Genomic DNA, 22,796 nt, shown 5'->3' with positions numbered 1-22,796 from the left:
ACAGTTACTGGTAGTTGTTGAGTCTTCAGCATTTGCACTTGTGTATTACGATAGACTAAATGTGTCCAGCGGCTTTTTTGTGGCCTGGAAGAGTCCTGTGGAGCTTTGTCTTGTTGTATTTGTGCAGCCATCTTAACAGTCAACAAGGAGGAGGCAGTTTCTGCTATTCTGACACTTCAAGGGATCTCCAGAAAGGTGGCAGCAGAGAGGGTAGCAGCTGCAGTTCTGTGGGGGACCATCTGTTTGTCCCCCACTGTCTGCAGTTCCTGTGGAATGACTCTGTGTTTAACAAGACCCCGGCTCTTGTGCTTTAACCTTCTCCAACTCTTTCTTCCAGATATTTGGACAGTCCTCATTTATCCCACAGATATTTACACACGGAGAGCAGGTACCGTCCCTCTAACATTTTCCTGTCACCCCCTGTGGATGTTTTTTCTGTTGCCTTCTATGGATGTCTCCCCCTGGACCAGTTTAATAAAGGCCGTGTGTCTGAGGGTGCAGCAAATCATAAGAAACTCTATCAGGGAGTGGCCTGTAGGGAGGGGTAGAGAAATGTTGTGGGGGAGAGACACAATAAATGTCCTACAGAAGCCTCTGGTGTCAGGACAGGGAGTGAATTCTTTGCTACACTGAAGCCACCAATGCATCATCAGAGAAAGTCTCTTTGTGTTTCTTGGCCACAACCTTTTAGCCAGTCATTTGACATGATAAAAACTTTGGGATATGGATTGTCTGGTGTTTGCATGATCCCAGTGTCCTGGATTTGGCAGAGCCAATATGATCAGCGTTCAAAACTCCAGCTTGGATATTCCCAGCTCAGTTTGCTTTGGAGCTAAGATAGGAGCCAAGCAGCATCCATGAGATTGCATGTTTACCTTGGAATGTATGTCTGTGCATGTGAAAGACGAGAAGAGTGTACGTGTGAGAGAGGGAATGGGTGTGCCTGAGGGCTTGTCTACATCACAAAGTTGCAGCGCTGGTGAGGGGGTTACAGCACTGCAACTTAGGAGGTGTACACATCTGCAGCGCATCACCAGCGCTGCAACTCCCTGTTTGCAGCGCTGGGCGTACTCCCGTTTTGTCTCGGGTGTAGAGGATCCAGCGCTGGTGATCCAGCGCTGGTAATCAAGTGTAGACACTTACCAGCGCTTTTCTTGACCTCCGTGGAATAAGCAGGTATCCCAGCATACCTGAGGAAGCCTTTCTGGTAATCAAGCAGGTCTCCTTCCCTGCGGTTTGTTCTCGTGTTCCCCAAACCCCCGTGCAAGCAGGTCTCCTTCCCTGCGGTTTGCAGGGGGGTTCGGGGAACGCGAGAGCAAACCGCGGGGAAGCTGGTCTCCTTCCCCGGTTTGCTCTCGTGTTCCCCGAACCCCCGTGCAAGCAGGTCTCCTTCCCCGTGGTGTGCTCTCGCGTTCCCCGAACCCCCGTGCAAGCAGGTCTCCTTCCCCGTGGTGTGCTCTCGTGTTCCCCGAACCCCCGTGCAAGCAGGTCTCCTTCCCTGCGGTTTGCTCTCGCGTTCCCCGAACCCCCGTGCAAGCAGGTCTCCTTCCCTGCGGTTTGCTCTTGCGTTCCCCGAACCCCCGTGCAAGCAGGTCTCCTTCCCTGCGGTTTGCAGGGTGGTTCGGGGAACGCGAGAGCAAACCGCAGGGAAGCTGGTCTCCTTTCCCGGTTTGCTCTCGCGTTCCCCGAACCCCCCTTGAAGCCGCCCAACAGCGCTGCAGTGTGGCCACATCTAACACCACTTGCAGCGCTGGTTGCTGTAAGTGTGGCCACTCTGCAGCGCTGGCCCTATACAGCTGTAACAACCAGCGCTGCAAAATTGTAGATGTAGACATACCCTGAGTGTAGGTGTGAGAACACCCCAAAGCCTCATCTCCCACGCAACCTTTCTGATCCAGTGCCCACTGAGGTCAGTAGGGCTCCAGTGAGGGTTGATCAGATCCCTGGAGATCAGGGAAAGGGGCACTTTGAATAACTCCCAGGAGACATTGGGAAGAGGGTGAGAAAGAGTAGACAGTTAGGCGTGGAGGTTAATTACAGGGGTGGGGCTAAGAGGGAGAGAACTATTATTCTTGCAGTTAGACCAGAACACCTTGTTGACTAATCACTTATCCATATTTATTGGTATGTTTATTAATTTCACTCCCGCTCTTATTTCATCTGAACCCCTCCTTAGTTAAAATCTGGCATGATTATCTGCTTCTAGGGCAAGATAATGCTGGCCTGGGATGGGCCCAGGGCATACAGGAAGCAGGGGCAGCTGGGATAGAGCTGGGGTGATGAACTGGGAAGCAGAGAATGGAGCAGCCTTCAGAGAGGTTGCACTGCCTGGTCTCCAGGTCCCCACCTTCTACCTGACTATTCACAGCTATTCATTTAGCCATTGATGGCCCGACTGGGCTGAGTTCTTCACTACAGGGGTACTCAGGGGTGCAGGATCAAACTGATTGCTGGATGTGGGACTCCCCCACAGGGCACATTGGTAGGAACCTCGGCAGGTTTTTTGAGCACTGATCAATGAATTTAATTGCATTTAATTTAATTCATGCCCCTGCTGAGCCACTCAGGGTGCTGTACAATCAGGGCCGGCTCCAGGTTTTTTGCCACCCCAAGCAGAAAAAATAAAGAAAGAAAGAAGCCGCAATCGCGATTTGCAGCTCTACCGCCGCTACTTCAGTCTTCAGTGGCACTTCCGCAGCTGGTCCTTCGCTCCAAGACCCGGATGTGCCGCCCCTCACTGTTGGCCGCCCCAAGCAGCTGCTTGCTGGGCTGGTGCCTGGAGCCAGCCCTGTGTACAATAATTTGTAATGCGTGGAACTTCCCTGAGACCTTCCACTGAGGATCTCAAAGCACTTTGCAGATGCCAGTGAGTTAAGTCTCACAACACCCGAGCAAGACAGGCAAATAGGTGACTTGTGTCAGGCCAAAAATCCCAGTGAATGGAAGATTTTGGCATAGAACCTGTCCCCCCACTGACTCTGACCACTCCACCATGCTGCCTTGCTACAGATAAAATTAAATCCATGTATAAACACCACGCCTTGATAAAAACTGCCCTGATAGAGCCATGCACTCAGCAAGACAGGGTTGTTACAGGTAGTAGAAGGGCGGGAGCGAGTTCTGAATAGACGGGCAGCTGACCCTGCTGCTCTTCCCCTGCAGACAAGGGAGGCAGAGCTGAGCGACCAGTATGAGACAGTGTGTGAATCAGCCTACAGTGAAGCCGAATCCGCTGCTGTGGAGGTGCTGGACCTGCCTCTGCCCAGCTACTTCCGCTCCCGGAGCCACAGCTACCTCCGAGCCATCCAGGCAGGCTGCTCCCAGGAAGAAGACACAGCCTCCATCCGATCCATCTCGCCGCCTCCCGCCAGCAGCATCAGCGGCAGCAGGACGCTCCCCAGCAACAGCAGTAAGTGCCACGGGGTGTGCGTGGTGGAGGGGCCTGGGGTGGCAGGGGAGCCTTGGCACTGGGACTTGGGATTGGGGAATCAGGCTCTGATTGAGACGGGAGCTGCAGGGCCAAGAACAGCTAGTGTCTGAAATCAGAGACCCTGGCGGCTGATACTCTGCTGGAACGTTGCCCCTTTGGGCAGCACTAAGTTCGCTACCTGGGGCTGCATTAAAATGGATACGGAGCTGTCGGGTCTGGGGTCAGTTACTTTAATGCTGCTGGGTGCACTAGGTACAGCCCAGATGTTCTTGTTTGGTGCAGCTGAGCTGTCTACATCAACAGGTGTCCAGACACCGATGTGGCCTTACCCACCTAACAGAGCCTTTGCCGTGACAGCCAGACTTGCTGAGTTTGCCTCATGCTCTGTACACCAGCTGGGAATTGAACTGGGGCCATAGGAAGCAGCTGTTCCATGTGAGGCTCTGGCTGAGCCAGTAGCAGCTGAACTAAGCCAGGGACCGCAGGGAAAGTGCCTGCCATTGACAAAGGTGGTGGAGCCCGTTGATACAGGAGCTGAAGTTAGAGATGTTCCAAGCGCTGCTGATAATTGGGGAAGCTTGTACTGGAGCTTCATAGATGACCCCCATTTTGCATATCACTGGACTCTGAAACCAGAGAGAAGGGTCCATTCCCTAATATGCCTTGGTATATGGATTGGGTTGGGATACACTAGCCAGCCAGTTAAATCCTTCATCACCCTTATCTCCCTCCTCCTCCTCTCTCTCCCATGCGCCTGACCGTCATTCATGGAGCCAGCTTGGAGCAGCAGACAGAGGGTGAAGCCTTGCTCAGAGCATTCACCTTGAGACCTTAGAGTGTGAGAGTGATTTTGCCCCAGGTGTCTGTTTTCCCAAGAGGATGAGATCTCAGCTGGTCTCATGGCTACAAGGAACTGGCATTTAAACAAGATGCAGAAGCATGTGGATAATGGAGGGGGAGGAGGTTAGAAGGTTTGGCCCCCATTCCCTGGGGGATAAAGGAACAGAGATGGTATTTGTTACTAGCATGGTAACCTCTGGGGGGTCTCCCCATAGGAACTTTGTGTGAGTCACACTTGGAGCTCTGTTAAAGTGTTTCTTGTGAATATGGTCCTAGTGAAAGGTGAAAGAGTGACAGGCCCGGTATTCATCCATCAACAGATCGGGCAGCAGCCATGAAAGTGTCCCTCTCGTTACTCCACCAATGAGCCCCAGCTGTGATCCCAAGGAACCACATTTAGTGATGGGGGGAGTTCAGCTTCCATGGTCCATTCAAGCCAGGGCATTCCTGACAAGGGGGCCCATTGGCACTAACTGGAGATGAGGATGGCTTTTGTGATGTGGACACTTACCCATGAGGGCCTGGCCTGAGACTCATTGACCTCCTTTCACAAAGGCCACTAGAGAGCCCTGCAAAACTCATTGGTTCCACTTCACAGGGAGATCATGGGAACAGCAGGTTTTGAACCACCTGCCTTTGCACCCTCTGAGTCTCACTCTGAATTTCAAGGCCAAACAAGCCCTGGAACCTCCAAGTTCAGCCTTGAATTCCTATGCAGAGACACAAACCAGTCCGCGTTTGCTGGGCTCTGGGCCTGGAAGTTGGCAGGCCTGGGCAGGGTTTGCAACACAACCCAAACTAATGTACAGGCGAGTCTCATCTTATGTTGGGTTACATTGCATTGTCAGCGTGTAAAGGGAAAATCGCATATAGTCAAAATTACATTGAGTGTAACGATGGGCGGAATCGCCCTCACTACGGGCACAGTGTTTAAATTGTTATTTTTCTCTTTTTTTTTGTTTGTTTTTGCCGACCGTGCAAAGTTGAATTTGCGCATGTTAAATGCGTGTAAGATGAGACTCGCCTGTAACTGGCAGATTCTCTGTAACATGAAGTCTTTAAATCATTATTTGAGGATTTCAGTGACTCAGACAGAAGTCAGGGATCTATTGTGGGAGTGGGTGAGTGAGGTTCTGTGGCCTGCGATGAGCTGAAGGTCAGATTAGAACTAGATGATCATATTGGTCCCTTCTGGCCTTAAATTCTATGAGTCTAGCAGACTAAATGCAGGCAAACTTCCCAATTTGTTGTGAATATTTGCATAGCTCAGGCTGTGGGGAGCTGGCAGAGTGAAGAGGCAGAGAAGCAGGTGAAAGATTAGAGGAAGAGAGGTGGGAGTGGCTGGTGACAGCTTAGGCCCAGATCAGTGGAAGTTAGGGCCTTATGTACCTTTGAGGCTTGTTAGTCCTCTTTCAAAGTCACTGTAACCACTAGACAGCAGGGAATTTATCTACTGGCTGAACAGGCACCACTTCCTTCATGTCTGTGGTGTACTTTGCCTACAGACCTGCTACATACTCAGTATTATTTTATATATTATACACTAGTGATGGGCTGGAACCAAAGCCACAGATCCAAACATCCCTGAATTTGAGATCAGATGGGAGCCAGATCTAACTCCAAACTTCAAGGCAACAATGAAGCAACCCAAACTTCAGACTCCCATTGCCCCGCGAATTTGGCTCATCATCGTCACTTAGCAAATAATAATACGTTTAGATCTAGATTCCTCTGCTCATCTTTACTGCTCTTGGATGCAGCATTATTGGTTCCAGACAGACCCGTCTCTATAATTATTAGTATATTTGGGGTAAATCAGGAGTAGCTCCATTACGCTGGCGTATGTGAGAGACCTGACATACTTCTGATCTGGGATGTGATTAGCAAAAGGCAATTCACAGGTATTCCAGGAAGATTGTAATAATAATGGTTCTGTTGTCAGGCAGTCCACAGGAGGTGACTGTGATGCTCAGACTGTGTTGCACTTAGATGGCAATTTTCCTCCCTTGGTATATTTTACATACAGGAATGGCTTCACTTATCACTGAAAGGCAGTCACCTCTGGGGTAATACCCAGCAACTGTTAAAACTGCACAGCAACTCTTTGGGACAATTTAGGACAGGAAGTGAAGAATACTGAAGCCAGTAATGTAGGGCAAGAGGTGAGAAACATTCTAGGCAGTTGAAAACACAGTGGGAATTTAGGTTGGTGGAATGCTATGAGCCAAGTTGGAATTGGGCCAGATCAGCAAGAATCGCGGTCTTGCAAAAAGTATAATGGCATGTTTAATGATTACAAGTGCTCCTCGATTCTGGGGTGATGAGCGTCCTACCAAGGTGGGTGGAAGTGACCAGGCCATCAGTTTTACATATCGTCCAAAAGGCAGCCTCCTTTCAGTCAGTCCCACCAGCACCACGCTGGGGAATGATGATTCATTCAGTGCTGTGGGAAGGATGCTTATTGCATGACAGACTACCAGCTGCTAGGTATAGCTAGGAGGTCTCCCATTCCAATTGTAACTGATCTTGACACTTTTAGCTGATGATGAGCACTCCTCAAGACGGCATGGCCACAGACATAGGCTGTAGCCACACAAGTGTGTGTAGCAATGTCACATTTTAGTTTGCAAGGGGTTTGGGGGTGGTAGGGGTTAGTTTGGTACCTTTATCTCAACTTCCTTTGGAACACTCAAAAGTGTGTGTATATCTTTAAATCCCGTGATGCAATGGCATCTCAGTTGTGCCTCTCAGCTGTTCCTGGGTAACTGGAGAGCACAGTCGGTTTGGGTCTGAATGGTTCCTTTGCCACCCACCCCCAGCACACTTGCTGTTGTCATTCTCCATTGCCTTTCAAAGTTCACGGTGTGTCATGATTTTTGGGATGGCAGACAGCGGCGTTGTCTGCAGACACAAGCTTCGGATTTTGTGGCTTTTCAGTTTCTAGATTTGGCTTGTCGCTTTAGCAGTGGGAAATAACAACATCCACTGCTCGGCCTTGCAGAAAGGAGAGGGTAGGCTGTGCTGAGATGCTAGTTCTGGTCCTCCCAAGTGGTGGCCGCAGCACATGATCTGGGCATGCAAGAAAGAGTTTTGAGAACACAGGATTGGAGATGAAATTTCTAGATGCTAACAGCACCTGACCATGTACAGCAGGATCAAGAACCTGAAATAACCAGAGGGCTTAGCACTGGCACTTGGGACGTGGTAATCCCCAAGGCCTGCAGTCATGCTAGCCAGGGTCCTGTAGCATGCAGGAGCACAAGAAGACTGCAGTATTGCCAGGAACCTACAGCAGTGCTGGGACCATGCAGGAGCATACAGTAATTCCAGCCCTGGGATCCTGCAGTAACACTAAGAACAGCCTGCAATGCCAGACCCCTCCATTAACATATTCCAAACTATGGTAACACAGAGAGACGGCAACAATCCCTTCTGCTAATGAGGAACTTGAAGGGCAGCCTAGTAACATCGGTGATTGGTGAGGCTGGCAGCCACCGGCCCACTAGCCCAGGGAGATGTGTGCACAGACCCTTTCCTGCTTCTCTTCTTCACTTGTCTATCGCTCCGCAGCTGCATGCAGCACTTCCCCTAGCAAGTAGTGACACAGTCCCTGCTCCAGAGAGTTTACAGACAATACCGATCAGGGTGAGACAGGGCTCTGGAAGAGATAACAGGGATGGGGGGTTAGCGGGACGGTGGGATAAACAGAGGAAGGTTATGGGGCTGCTTGGCTTCCCACACCGCATGCTCCCCTTCCAGGCCCTGCACAGCTCCACTCCGGCCTGCACCCCTCCCCCGGCCTCCTCATCTCTGCATCCGCTGTCCTGATTGCTCCCCTTACGTTATCACCTTCTCAGCTTCCCACCTTCTCTCATGCCCCCCTGTATGCCCAGAGCTTGCCACTCCCTGTGAGCCCAGCCTGCTGCCTCTCCTTCTTCAAACCCATCAGCACCCATCTCCTCCCCCAGAGCTAGCCTAACGCTGGTCTCAGCAGTGCTGTATATCAGGACAAACTCCCCTGACATCTGTGGGGCATTACAGTGGTGCTTCCCAGTGGTAGGGCTTGCACTGGGTCCCCTGAATTAATTGGCTTTGTTTCTATGTCTGCTGGCAGAGGCACCTAGAGCCTTGGACAGGTTCCTCTTAACCTGGTTGTATCGATTTATATCAGTGCCTAAGACTAGTGTGTAGGATTCAGAATCAGACACAATGTCTATATGCCATGCTGAGCCTTACCTGTCATCTGTGTACGCTGCTGGGTTGAGTTAGACTGTCTGAATGAGCCTAAATCTCCTCTCACTTGGGCCAGTGTGACACTGATATGAATCCAGGAATGGTCCTGCTTTGCACCACTGTAGGTGGGAGGAGAAGCAGGCCTCCTACCTGTATGGATGTGCTGTGAAGTGTTGTGTACATCAGCAGAGCTGTATCAGGGATGGCTATGAAGACGCCCATGCACTCACACCTCTGGCTCGAGGCCCTTGGTTCTGTGATTGCCGGTGATTTGGGAAAGAGAGATCAGGGAATGTAAGTGATTTGGGGGAGCCAAGCTTTAAAATTAAACAGCATCACTGAGACTCAGTCCCCAGCTGATTAAAGCCCGCACGCTCTCCCTCCTTCCTGATTTCATGGAGTACTTGCAGCTTTCCACCTGTTGAGTAGGTGTGTGCATGGGTCTGTGTGTGTGTGTGTTGGGGGTGGGGGTGAGGTTTGGCAGCCATGACACCTTTGATCACCCATACCATTCCAGTTCCTCCTGCAAATGCATGTGTCAGTTGCACATTACATGGCAATTAGCTCACATTTCACAGCCAGCAACACAGATGATGAGCTTCCCTTGATCTAGCCTCAAACAGAATCTCTGTGCCTTGCAAAGCATGAGACGAACAAAGCCCTGGTGAAAGCTATTCAGCTAATTGCGACAGCCATTCTGGATCCTTTGCTGTAACAAAGGGCTCCCTCTCATCCCCCACCCTAGCCCCCTCTCATTAGAAACAAAGCTGGGCAGCTGCATGCTCAATATTCCTCTGCTGAACAGCAGCGAGAGCCGTGTTCAGAGAGGACTGCCGAATGTTTCTGTCCGGGGGGCGGAGGAAGATTTTCTTTGACAGTTACCTGAGAAGGTGAGATCCCAGCTCCACGGACTCCATCTCCTCATCAAACACCTGAAACAGCACAAAGACCATGGACAAAGGGAACTTCCCACCTGCCTGCTCTCAGAACTCCCAGCCCTGTGACAAAAAGAAAACACACATGCCTTCAGTCTTCCTGCCACAGGAGTAAAAGCCACTGATGGACTATGGCAAATACACCTACTGAGAGTGGTTTTGCCAGGCCTTCTGGGTTACAGCTTCATAAGCCTAGCCAAAAGGACGGGGTCTCACAGAATAACAGTGAGGTAATTCTATTTATGGCAACATTATTTGGTGGGAATAATGTCCTGGCTTGGTCCATGAAGGTAGACTCCCGACTGGCGGGAAACCCTGGCATAATGAACTTTTCCAGTACAGCCCATCCTGGTGTCCATAAATCGTCCTCTGTGGTCCACCAGAGCCTGCGTACTAAGTGCCCTTTGTGGAGTAAGTGCTCCTTGAAAGGGCAAGCAGTGGGCACATGAGTGCCAACAGTGGGCCTGGCACAGCTTGGAAACCCCATTCTCTCAAAACCAGCAGTTACTTCAAGGATATTGATTATGCTGGTCGCCTCCGAAACCTCCGCCACCACTTTACCCACAGTCGACTTTCCAGCACCTAACTGGTTAGCAATGGATCTGTAGCAGTCTGGGCTAATCAACTTCCAGAGATTGTTATAGCAACCTGCTTCTGAATGGGCCAGGCCACCCTTATGTGTGTGTCATGATGCTGGGGACTCTGAGCAAGCTGCTCAGGAAGCTCCAGAAACGTAGCTTTCTTCATGTGAAAGTTCCTTCCTGGACCCACTGCTGGTCATCCCAGGTCTGCATGAAGATGTGATCCCACCAGTCTGTGCTTGGGACTCTGCTCCAGAAGCACTGGGCTATGTAGGGGCCTGCTAAGCATCCATGAGGTGACAGGAGGCAGAATTAAGGGATCTTCCCTTTCTGGCCTGTCTGGGTAAATAATAGGGTCCCCTAATCCCTTGCATTTGAGGAATCAAAACGGAGAAGCAGATGGACTGCGCAAACTCATCAGAGAGCACATTTCAGAGGCCAGAGGTGAAAGAGTGAAGCTCAGGAGCAGAGACCTTAGCAGCCCCATTACTACTCATATATCAGCCAGAGCTGCCCCATGCCAGCCTTCAAAGGGAGAAATTATTTTTCCCTTCAGATTTTCTTCTTCTTGTTGACCTAGATTTCATGTTCCAGAAATAGCTTTCTCTGGCATACCAGCAGAAAGGGATTAGGTTTTGTGTGTGTGTGTGTGTGTGTGTGTGTGAGAGAGAGAGAGAGCAATTTATGTTCCATGCTGTGGGTGTATAAGGGACACAGAGAAACCTGTATATTCAATGCTCTGTGTGTGTAGGAGAATAGGATCTATGTGTATTTGTATGTATATTTTTTTCTCTCTCGTGCCCTTTCCTTACTATGGTGGAAAGTCGGCTAGCAATAACTGCTCTAGACATTCCCTTTCCTCAGGAAGTCAATAGCACTGTTCTGTTCCATAGTTAAAATGGCATTTTCAGCCATCAACAAAAAAACTTCTGTTTCCCTGGGCAGGGGTGGCTCTAGACATTTCGCCGCCCCAAGCACGGCGGCATGCCACAGAGGGCGCTCTGCCGAAGCCCCGGTACCAGCGGACCCTCTGCAGGCAGGCCTGCGGGAGGTCCACCAGAGCCACCTGCCGCCCTCCTGGCGACCAGCAGAGCACCCCCCCATGGCATGCCGCCCCAAGCACGTGCTTGACATGCTGGGGCTTGGAGCCGCCCCTGCCCCTGGGTCAGTGAAACCAAGTTCGAAATGCACTTTGCTATCATGGTTTCAGCCTTAGTATGGCCAGGACCTCTATTTGGGAATGTTTCCTTCTTGGTGCTTTGTGTACGTGTGAGTGTTTCTGGGACCCCAGCATCCTGGCTGGTACGTGGCCTGGAGCAGTGGGGGCAGAAAATGTGTATCTTACACAGAATGCCCTGCAAATGGTAACAAGTTGCAGACAACAGGGGATGCTGCATTGCACCCCCAGGCACAGACAGTATCAGTGCAACATGCACAGTAGCTGCCCACAGAAGGGGCACACGCATGGCAAAGTGGTTGTGGCCACAGGATCCAGGCCAGCACTGCATGTTTGTCCCAGCAGCGTGTGCAATGCAGACAGGATGGAAATGAAGTAGCTGGGGACACTTCACGTTAGATCCTATAACTATGAGAGCCCAGTGCCCCTGGACAGTGGAAGCCACAGGGGGATCAGAGGCCCAGAAAGTAGATATAACATCCCAGGGCCTTCTATATGATGAGAAATTAAGAAGACTGGGACTGTTCTGCTTAGAAAAGAGATGACTGGAGGGGGATATGATAGAGGTCTATAAAATCATGGCTAGTGTGGAGAAAGTGAATAAGGAAGTGTTATTTACCCCTTCACATAGCACTAGACCTAGAGGTCACCCAATGAAATGACTAGACAGCAGGTTTAAAACAAACATAAGAAAGTACTTCTTCACACAACACACAGTCAACCTGTGGAACCCGTTGCCAGGGGATGTCGTGAAGGTCAAAATTATACTGGGTTCAAAAAGGAATAAGTTCATAGAGGATGGGTGGGTCCATCAATGGTTATTAGCCAAGACAATCAGGGACACGACACCATGCTCTAGATGTCCCTAAGCTCTAACTGTGAGAAGCTAGGATTGGATGACAGGGGATGGATCATGGATAAATTGCCCTGTGCTGTTCATTCCCTCTGAAGCACCTGGCACTGGCTACTGTCAGGGATGGGATGCTGAGCGAGATGAAACATTGTGGATGTGGCCATTCTTATGGAGCCTCCAGGAGGTCTCCAGGGCTGACACACCTGGAGATAGAGTAGGCTTTATGGCTTTTTTGCCAGGCTCACAGTTGCAGTACACATAAGTTGCACTTACATGTCACTTTGATGCAGCTCACTGTGCTGTTGAGCTGCTCTCAATCTCTTCCTGACTGCTACCACCAGGCCATGCTGCCTCCTGACCAATTCAGATACCAGCAGGGATGGATTCCGAGCCTGCAATTCACCACTCCCTGCTGCTGGTCACAGGCTGGCCTGGTTCCAGCTCGTTATGTTCCATGTTGCTGCCGTGTCCCTTGAACTGGTCTCCTAGATGGTGGTATGAGCTGCCTTCCCTTTCCCCTTCTAACAGCAGTGAGCACTGAGCTGCTTGCGCCTGCACCATTCTGCACTATTTGGGAGGTGGCAGGTCCAAGGTGCTGCGCACACCCTTTATGGGCATGTTTGTGGTTTCTGCAATTACCTCATGTAATTCTACCTCTGCTCTCAGCACGCATATTCCTCTTTGTCTGTGTGTATCCCTGTCTGCTCTGGATAGATGGGTCTTTCTCTCTGACCCCCTGGGCCAGATTCTCTCTTGTGATCTGGCCTCATTACACTGCCTTAGTGCTACAAAAGAGGTGGAAAGTAACTGGATCACCTCAGCTACTGTGGAGCCAGTACCACCAGCTCCTATGCCATTTCCTCCTGCAGGGGTCATGGGGGAAGGGACCTGAGCTCACCGCAATTGCACTCTGCCTTTTCTCAACTGCGTAGAGGCCCTTCAGGGCCATGGGCTTGCTGGCATTGTGTAAAGCAGCCCCCATGCTGCCCTGCTGTACACTGGAGCCAAGAGAACTGAGACGCCAGTATCAGGGAGCCACAGCTGACTTCTGTGCAGCCCTCCTCTGAGCTGTGCCTAACTGGCATCTCTGTGTCTCCACCTTGGGGCCTCCCTACTATGGCACTGCCATGATTGTACTTTGCATTTACAGGCACCTAAGAAAACCAAATATGCCTGCTATGAAATGCTAAAATTCACAGAGTCCGATCGTACTGGGAGATTCATGCAAGTACCTCCCAGTTCATTCAGCAGGAGCTGAGTGCATGCATCTCCCAGGGTAATAAGGCTGAACAGGAATTACTCTTTGTGAGTCTATCCCATGCATACATGTGTTTTTCTCTCCCTTGCTCTGTCCTCTGTCTCCTGCTGGGCTGTTTCTCTCTCTTGCTTCAGTGCCTTCCTGTTGCTTTTTTCCATCTGATGAGTCACTGTCTGAGTATCAATAAGGATTCAGAAGGAGAACAAGTTAGATATTTTAAAAGCCGGACAAAGTCCTGTGTATGTAACAATCCTTCCACTAGGGGTCATTCTGCATTTCCAGGATCTGCACCTGCCTCATAGGCAGGAAACAATTGACTCGACATGTGCTTTGTTTTCCTTGGCAAACTATAGTGACATGCTGGAGCTGCTAGGATTTCACGCAGATCCAAAGTTGTGTCGGTCAGGTCTGGATCCGAGCCTCTGCAGAGCTCAGAAAAGGGGTGGCCGGGTCCCAGGCAGGGTTCTCCTTTGTGCCCCTCTTCCTGTTTGGCTTTTGATACTAGCTCAGATACATCAATAATGATTCCATTGCTGGAAATCAGAAAGCATGTCCAAAGTACAGATCCTATCTTGCTAATGCCTGCCTTGAATAGGAAGTGTCTGAGCTGAGTGGGGGAAGTTACCAATGGACTCTCTGATTTCTCTTCACTTTAAAAGCCAGTTTGCTCATCTCTGCAGAGAGTAGTGCAATCAGAGTCATAAATAAATCAGTGCTCTCAAGGACTTATTGTAACAGCAAGTAATTCAAGCAGTACACACACTCCCTGCCTGGGCAGTCCAGGGAACCAGACTACCTGTGGGGCCAGAATCCCATGATAGGCCAGACCTCCTGTAAACAAGCTTGTCAAGGCAGACAGGAGCAGCTCTAGGCATTTTGCCGCCCCAAGCACGGCAGGCAGGCTGCCTTCGGCCGCATGACTGCGGTTGGTCCCACGGCTTCGGCGGACCTCCCACAGGTGCTGCGGGAGGCCCGCCGAAGCCGTGGGACCAGCGGACTCTTCGCAGGCAAGCTGCCAAAGGCAGCCTGCCTGCCGCCTCGTGGCGACCGGCAGAGCATCTCCAGTGGCTTGCCGCCCCAGGCACGCGCTTGGCGTGCTGGTGCCTGGAGCCGCCCCAGGCAGAGCTGCTGCTCACACAACCATGGTCACTGACATGGCAGCCTAGGAACGTAGGCGTGGTCATGCTGGTCAGACTGTGGCATGGGTGTAGTCAGACAATCACCTGGTTTTGCAAGGGCATTACCTTGGTGATCAAACAGACCTTCCCCATCTGCTAGGATCCTACCAGCCTCAGCACATAGATTTTCATTTCTCAGGAGCAGTTACAGCAAAGCCAGGACAGGAGCAGCTAGAGGCCCAGACTGGGTCCCTGGTGAGGCGGAACTCTCCGTTCCAGGAGTCCCAGATTCCAGTGGTTAGTGAGTCTATTGCCAAAGGGGCTGTATGGTTTTCCTTGGTTCAGTTCTGCTCCTCGGTGGACGAGGCTTATGTATGGGTTGATTCTGATCAGCCGTTGTGTTCCTGGAAGGGCTGGAAGCTTGTTTTATGGGTTCCCCTCCTCCCACTCCAGCAATCCTAACTGTAACCCCATGTTTCAAGGCTGCATCTCAGAGGGTTTAATGTAAGACATAAAACCAGGTCTGCACATGACTACAGACAAATGAGAATTAAGCTAAATTCTCCTCCCATGACTGAGGCCTCCTCAGATGGAGGTGCACGGGAGGGAGAAGAAGTGAGCACAAAGACCCAGCCACTTCCATTTCCCTTTCCTTTCCTGTCTGTCTCTTCTCTAGAGAAAGACTTTCCTGTATGTCAGAACTTGAAAGGCCAGACCCTGCTCTCAGTTATACCACTATAAACCAGGAGTAACCCCATTCTTTTTAGTGGAGCTGCTCTAGATTTACACCACCACAGCTGTGAGCAGAATCCAGACCCCCGTGTGAGCACGAAGTCCAGCATCAAGTGTGACCTGAATCTGGCCCTGCACAAAAAGCCATGAGTGGAAACACAGGTCTGAGCGAGTCCCAAAAGTCTATGCCCATCTCTCAAAGAGGAGAGTAGTGAGGAAATCTTGCTGTACTCGACTGGCAAGGAGGTGTGCCATCCCCAGCAGAACTCAGCCCTTCACGCTGAGAAAGCTTGGCATTATATAACTCCTCCCCCACCCGTGGGGAAAGGAGCAGCTTGAGGAGAATGGGGGCTTGGAAGAGGCCCCTCAGCCAAAAAGCCTTTTGTGTGTGTGCGAGATTCTCTGGGCAAAGAGTCGTGCTGAGGAAGTTGTCACCATGGCACCCCGCTCTTTGTCACACACTGGAGCTGTCAGCTCAGTGCGCCTGAGCCCGGCTGGCAGCTCCGTGACAATTCGTCTCGGCTGTGAAGCTAGGGTGAAAAAGGCAGTTTTTGTTTGGCAGAATTTCTCCTCCAAACTCCCAATTTTGTTTGCAGTGATCTCCCCCCGCCCCATCCACCCCACTGAATTCCCAAGGAAGGGCTGTTTTCGGAAGCCACCTTTGCACATTTTTCCATCCCAAATGTGCTGCAGAACACCTTGAACATCAGGCCGGTTTGTGTGTCATGACGACTGTCCTGCACCTCAGTCAGTGTGTGCATGCAGAGCGGTGACACTCTCCCTCTGCCCACCTCAGACTGCACGGAGCCTCCTTGCAAGTGCCTCAGTTCTCATGAGTGTGAGCTCCAGTTTCAGTATCCCACTTCCAGATGCCATGCTGCTTCTCTCCCTCCTCGCTGTCTTACTTATGGGTGTATTTGCCTGCACCACAGACCATGGCACAAACCCAGTCAGGCTGTGGAGTGAGGTGTATGTAACCAGGTGCCATATGCCCAAGCGGATGAGATCTGGGGTCAACTGTAAGTGAATTAAGGCCAGAGGTTCCCAAGCCAGGGTTCATGGAGCACTTACCAGTGATCCACAGGGAGCCAGCTGGTTACACGTTGCTGGGTTTCCAGGTAAGAATAACAGAATATATGAGAGGGGAAGCAAAAACTGACACTGGCTTCCAGGGTTAACATTATTCACAAAGGACAATACTTACTGCCCTGAAGTGTTAAAACATCCATTAAACACTGCCCTAATCTGACTGCTCCATGTAAGCAAATGTTGCCATGGAGATGATCTGAGAACCAGTGAATGGAAAGGTTGGGGCCACAAGACAGTCTATTAACATATGTTCCACATTGTGAAAAAGTTTGGGAAGAGCCTGTTTGGGCAAAGTTTAAGGACTGGATGGAATATCAAGAGGTTAAGAGGATTTAATTAAACAGTAATTGTTTCTCACCCTTTCTGCTGTTCCTTTGTCTACATTTACCTACACTTTGGCAGGTCCGGCTCCAGGCCCCAGTGAAGGAAGCAGGTGCTTGGGGCGGCCATGGAAAGGGCCGGCACGTCCAGGTCTTTGACGGCAATTTGGCGGCAGATCCTTCAGGGAGTGAAGGACCCGCCACCGAACTGCCGCTGAAGTGCCGCTGGTCGGCTTTATCTTTCCCCCCCCGCCCCCCGCTTCGCTGTTCAGGGCAGCAAAAAAGCTGGAGCCGGCCCTGCACTTTGGTCAATTCTGAAACATATTTAGGCTCCTAACAGCCATTGAAATCAGTGGAAGTTAGGAGCCTAAACACATTTGAGGATCTGGGCCTTAGACTGTAAACTATTCAGGGCAGGGATCTGGCTGGTGATCTCCTTGAACGATGGAGGATGATCAAGAGTCCATGCTGTCCTTTCTAGATCTGTCTACTGCCTTTGATACCACTAATCATGAGGTTTTATTGACATATCTGTTTGTCACCCTCTTTGTCTGTCCTGCCCTCAATACCTGTAGTCACCAGCAAGTATAGATGGAGTTACTTGAGTGGTTGGGTTCTTTCCTGTTTTAAAGTAGTGTTAGGCATTTGCTTCTGTGGCATCAGTGACCCCTGCGGGGTGCCAGAACAGCCAGTTTTGTTGTTCCTCCTGTTCAACGTGTGTACAAGGACATTGGGAGAGTTAGTGAGGAGATACAGGCAGCAGTGTATTCAGTATGCTTGATGACACCCTGTTCTATGTCTCCATCACTCCTATGCCAGCCAGTGCAGTGGAACAAATGATCCAGTGTCTATATGAGCTTGTGGCTTGGAGAAGGTTAGCTGGTTACAATTCAGTCTGGATAAAATGGAGATAATGTTAGTAGGTTTGGGGAAGCATCTGAGAGAGCAGAAGCTTACTATAGTACCATTGACTGAAGGAGCGTGTCTGCCATTTGCATCCTTTGTTCAGATCCTGGGTTATTTCTTTCTGGACCACCAGGGGTCAGATGGAGCCAGGAGTGCTCTTTGCCATATGCATGCTCTTCTTGCAGGAAGGGACCTTAACCCCAGACATCCATCCTTTGTTACTTTGAGGCTAAATTATTCTAATGTGCTCTCTTGACGCTACACCTTGACATCATTCAGAATGTGTAGCTAATGCAAAATGCAGCTGCCCGCATATAAAGTGGAATTTCAAACCAGGAATATATGACACCAGTGCTCTGGGAGCTGCATGGGCTGCCAATGTTTCCAGGGGGTGCTGGGTTTAACCTACAAATCGCTACATGGTTTAAACCTGGGAGATCAACTCTTTCTCCATGCTATAAAGCACCACTGGGATTGGCAGACATCTTGAACTGGACCCCTTTGTTAGAAATGGGAAGGAAGAGAGGTGCCACTGTCTGCAGAACCCATTTATTTTCCCCAGTTCAGAAGGCAGCTGAGCTGCCATTAGGTAGGTAACAATACTTATCTAGTACAGTGCTCAAAGCATTTCACAATATCCCTGTGAGACAGGGCAGTGCTATTATCCCCTTTTTACAGAGGGGAACTGAAGCACAGAGAGGCTAAGTGACTTGCCCAAGGTCACACAGGAAGTCAGTGGTGGAGCAGGGACTTGAACACAAATCTCCTGGGTCTTAGGCTTGGACTCTAACCACTGGATTGCTCAGCTGTTGGTAAAAATGTTGTACTGGTAATTCATGAACTACTGTTAAGATCTCAGCTGTTTGGGTGTAATACGGGAGGCCTCCCCTTCTTAATATATCAGCGGTACCTAGAGCAAGACCAGGCCAGCGTCATTAACCTCTCAGTGACCCCGTAATGCATGGAATAAATACAGCTGAAAGGGAAGTGACATAATCCCTGATTTCCCCTGCCAGCAGCCAGCGCTGAATGTGGTCTGAAAAAAAGGGGAGGGGGAATCTATCATAATGGATCAAAGCGTGCCCCTCGGCCACCTGGCTCCTTCTTCAGTTTTGGTTTTGCTGGATCTATGACACCTCCCCCCTCACATTCAGCGCTGCTGGCACCAAGGCCATGGGAGCACGAGCACCCAAACCCAGTTCCCCATCTAGCAGCCAGACAGCTGTGGACCAGCCGATCCCTCCGTGGGGATGCCAGGAGGCCTGTGCTTTGGTGGGGGTGGGGAGTTGTGCTTGGGGGCCCTATAGCCCAGGGGCTTTGTTGCCACACCAAGGAATGGACCAGCACCCTGTTCTGGCACCCCCAAAACTCCCATTGGCAGCCCAGCCCCAGGGCAGAGCGATGGGGAACTCCCACTGGCAGCCCAGCTCCAGGGCAGAGCGATGGGGAACTCCCACTGGCAGCCCAGCTCCAGGGCAGAGCGATAGGGAAGGTGGAAGGGGGCGGGGTCTCAGGCCGGGCAGCCAAGTGAGCACGTGCGGGAAATCAGCTGGATCCGCGCCCGCAGCCAGGGCTCGGGGGCGTGGCCATCCCGGCTACCCCGAAGCCCCGCCCCGGGGCGGTGCACAGCTGCAGCGGCGGGGCGAGGCACAGGGAGCTTGCGAGCGAGCGAGGCCCGTGCAGCTCTGCCCTTGTCCTGCCTCGCCCGGCCCGCGAGCAGCGCGCACCATCCCCCCGGCTGCCGTGGCCCGTCCGCCGCCCCCCGCAGGAGGGAAGAGCCGCCGCCCCTCCTTTGTGTCTCCCATGGCTTTGTGTCTGGAGCTGTGCAAGCGATGTGAGTGCGGGGCTCGCCGGGCGGGGTTCCCCGGGGCTGGGAGCCGGGCCCGCGGGTGCGCGGCCCGGGGCCCCCTGGGGGGGGTGTTGGGGTTGGACGCCGAGCCGCTCCGCTGGCCGGAGCGGCGCTGGGGAGGCGGCGTTGCTTTATGTGGCATGGCTCGGGGGGGCTCCTTGGAGGGGGTGGGGGATGGACCCCAGCCGTGCTGCGCGGCTCTGCGCTTCATAGCGAGGGGCTGCTGGGCCGGGCTGAGCTGGTGTTTTCCCTGCGATGGTCCGAGCCAGCCCCGGCAGCCCGGATCCCGACAGGATGTGAGCTCATTTGCCTATATTTGTACTTGTGCCGTCCCAAGCTCGGGCGAGCTGCATTTTTCTCGCTCTGAGTAATGACATTCGGATGCGCGGTGCTCGCTCTTGCCTGGGTAACTCGGCGAGTTTCCAGTTGGGGTGGCTGGGTCTGTTAGTTCTCAGGCTGGCTTGGGCGGTTCCTGTCCTGCTGGAGCCCTTGGAAAGTCACCTGGGATTGAGTACAGGTTTTCTTTTGAATGGGAGACCTGTGAAATGGGTTCCTGTCATTTGACCCAGGAGGTAAGTTTTAAACGGGGGTGGGGTATTTTTATACAAAAACAGAGGACAGTAGTTCCTTGTTTTTCCCTTGTGGAAAAGCCTGACCGGCTTTAATCGGTATGAAAACAATAGGCTTCTACAAAAAACGGGTAAATTTCTATAGACACAGAGAATGAGCTCTTTAGATACAGGTCTTACAAACTGTCTCTGTTAAATCCCCTAAATGAAGTTTGTGGGATTATTGTAGGTTTACAATCTGTAGAACTCTTCCAGGGTGATTATCGCTCTGGTTCTGCACATCCATTCTAATTAATGTTTTGCTGTATAACTAAGGCAAGAGGAAGCTTGTGCACACAAAGGGGCTGTGATGTGTGTGAGGTTTGACTGGCTGGCTAAGTACATCCCACGTGAGACTTGCTTCTGTTCTGATTTAGTTTCTTCTCCATTCCCCTCACCCATACCTCTCTGAACAATCTTGCTTCAGGGGGATATATGGATGGTGTGAAGGCCAAGACTATAACAGGTTTCAAAAGAACTAGATAAATTCATGGAGGATAGGTCCATCAATGGCTATTAGCCAGGATGGGCAGCGATGGTGTCCGTAGCCTCTGTTTGCCAGAAGCTGGGAATGAGTGACAGGGAATGGATCAGCTGTTCTGCATTCCTTCTGGGGCACCTGGTATTGGCCACTATCAGAAGACAGGATACTGAGCTAGATGGACCTTTGGTCTGACCTAGTATGGTCGTTCTTATGTTGCTTACAGGGGTAGTTACTATGGATGGGCAAGTGAGCCTAAGGCTAAATCTTGTCTCTCCTACCCTGTCATCTGGGTGGTGGTGTTATGAAAATGTGTCTCAAGCAGTTTAAGTCCTTCTCCTCCTCCTTGCCCGCCAGCCCCATCTAGTCCATGGGCAGAAGATACTTTGCATTTTAGGTTGGAATCCTTTGTTTTCCTCTGAACTGACCCATTGCTCCCCCAAATTAGGAGAGACCAAGAAACAAATTGTCTACAGTGCACAGAGTGAGAAGTCAGGCTGTGTGCTGGGGCAATTTGCCAGAGCCTGTGCAAAAGGGACCCTTTTCCCCAAGTCCACTGTTGTCAGCTCAAGGCTTTGTGTCCACCATATGGCCTTACTGACACATTAATGGAATAACCAGAGCATCAGCCGAGTGGTGTATCCGCCAGTTTCTCCCCAACAAACCTATTCAGCCTGTGCATTGCGGTGCAGACTTCTCTGCTGCTGGGTTCAGGATGCCCTGCATGGCATTCCATTATGCTGCTGCTATCGGGGCCTCCTGTTTACAGGGGTGGGCGACAGTATTTCCCCAGATAAGGGACAAGAGAAACAGAGAGAGCTTTACAATGCTATAGATTCTATTACTTCAAGATGTCTGTCTGTCTACTCCTCTGGTATTTGTAGAATACAAGAACCAATACCCAGACTCATCAACAGCATGAAGAAGAAATGCATTGGTTTACTACTGCTACTGTAGATATTGGGTTAGTTCAGAAGTGATGACGCCCGAAGCTAGACTAAAGCTTTGCCAACCGTGTGTTCTGATTTTCCTGGCATCTCATAAGCTAAGCAGGGTCATGTCAGTCAATATAGCAGGGTACCAGGTTAACACCAAAGACCTCTTAGGGATACATGGGTGCTGCAGAAAGGATATTGCTGTTTCATTAGTTTGCATTCTTCCCTGGAAGATTTTGGCTGCCGCTGGAGGTGCTGTTTTGGGATTGGTTTGTTTGGGGCAGGGTGGGTGATGGATGAAACATAAAAGTTGAGTGCTTGTGGCTGTTAAGGCTCTATGACTGTTAGCAGTGTTCTGGCCAGAGGGGGTAACAGATTTACCAATTGCCAATTCTGCCTTCAGAGTCACTTGGCTATGATGATCTTTATTTCTTTCTTAAACTATTTGGTGTTGCTGTGCACTGTCATACAGGAACTATGTTCCACCTAAGAGGTGACTGACTACCTGAGTGGGGTATGTGGGGTGGGTGAGGGAATTATTCCTTGCTATAGTCAGTCTGTAAAGCACTCTGTCCTTCTGCTTGAAAAGCACTGTGGAAATTTGCCAATTATTTGCATCTCGATAGCTGTTTCCATTCCAGAATTCCAAAGCACTCGAACACTAACAAATTAAGCCTTACAATGTGCCTTCAGGTAGAGAAAGTATCATTATCCTTATTTTACAAGTTGGAGAAGCAGACTCTAAGTAGTTTGCCCAAGGTCACACAGGAAGTCCCTGGCTGAGACAGAAATGGAACTCTGATGTCCTGACTCTCAGTCCAAAATCTGCCTACGAAGAGGTAACATGCAGCTTCTGACCCTTGAAAATGCACCTGTCCTTTCAGAAGGAATGGGCCAGATCTTCAGCTGGTGTAAACTGTACTAATAGAAGACAGGTGTTCCCACCAATATGCCAAAAATCCGCTAGATCTCTAACCAGATTTGGAACAGCTTCCAACCCCTCCCCCTGACTCCACATGCAGTCCCATTCATTTCAATTATACTGTTGGCAGAGTAAGTGCTAAATGTATGTGAGGGTGGCAGAATCTGGTCCTTAGAAGTCTCTGCCATACGGGGAACATTGCAAATATAATATTTAGCCACTGACTAAGGGCAACACTGCTGGTCTCTACTGAGGTCAACAGGTGGCTTCAATATTCTTTTTAAGAAGAGTTGACTTGTGATTTTGAAGCCACAGTTTCTGGACATGAAAGGGGAAAAATTTCTGCTGTCCACAAACTGTCAAAAATCATTATACCCTTCCCCTTTTACCATCCAACCACAGCTTACATTAGCTTGTGTGACCAAGTGCATGTTAGACATACAATTACCCACTTTTTGCATGTAGTTTTACTAGTTTTTATTTATTTTTTTTTTTAGGCCATTTCTGCCGATTTAGCCCAAGTTTTTGT

At 50.6% G+C, this 22,796-nt stretch overlaps 1 protein-coding gene across 5 annotated transcripts in view; it reads left to right on the top strand.

Moving 5' to 3' along the window:
- Positions 1-22,796, top strand: part of DLGAP4 (DLG associated protein 4) — a 341,768-nt gene that overhangs the window by 259,263 nt on the left and 59,709 nt on the right. For 3 of the 5 annotated variants that reach the window (XM_050917280.1, XM_050917281.1, XM_050917282.1), the window contains exons 6-7: positions 338-388; positions 3,163-3,409. In XM_050917280.1, the coding sequence (XP_050773237.1) occupies positions 338-388; positions 3,163-3,409 (298 nt within the window). Of the gene's footprint in view, positions 1-337; positions 389-3,162; positions 3,410-19,140; positions 19,307-22,796 lie in introns of those variants that run through there. The other 2 variants (XM_050917283.1, XM_050917284.1) reach the window with 2 other exon arrangements.

The sequence above is a fragment of the Gopherus flavomarginatus genome, chromosome 11 (genome assembly GCF_025201925.1).
Source record: "Gopherus flavomarginatus isolate rGopFla2 chromosome 11, rGopFla2.mat.asm, whole genome shotgun sequence".
Classification (NCBI taxonomy): Eukaryota; Metazoa; Chordata; order Testudines; family Testudinidae; genus Gopherus; species Gopherus flavomarginatus.
The sequence above is the reverse complement of the archived record's forward strand: the minus strand, read 5'-3'. Positions and strand labels throughout refer to the sequence as shown.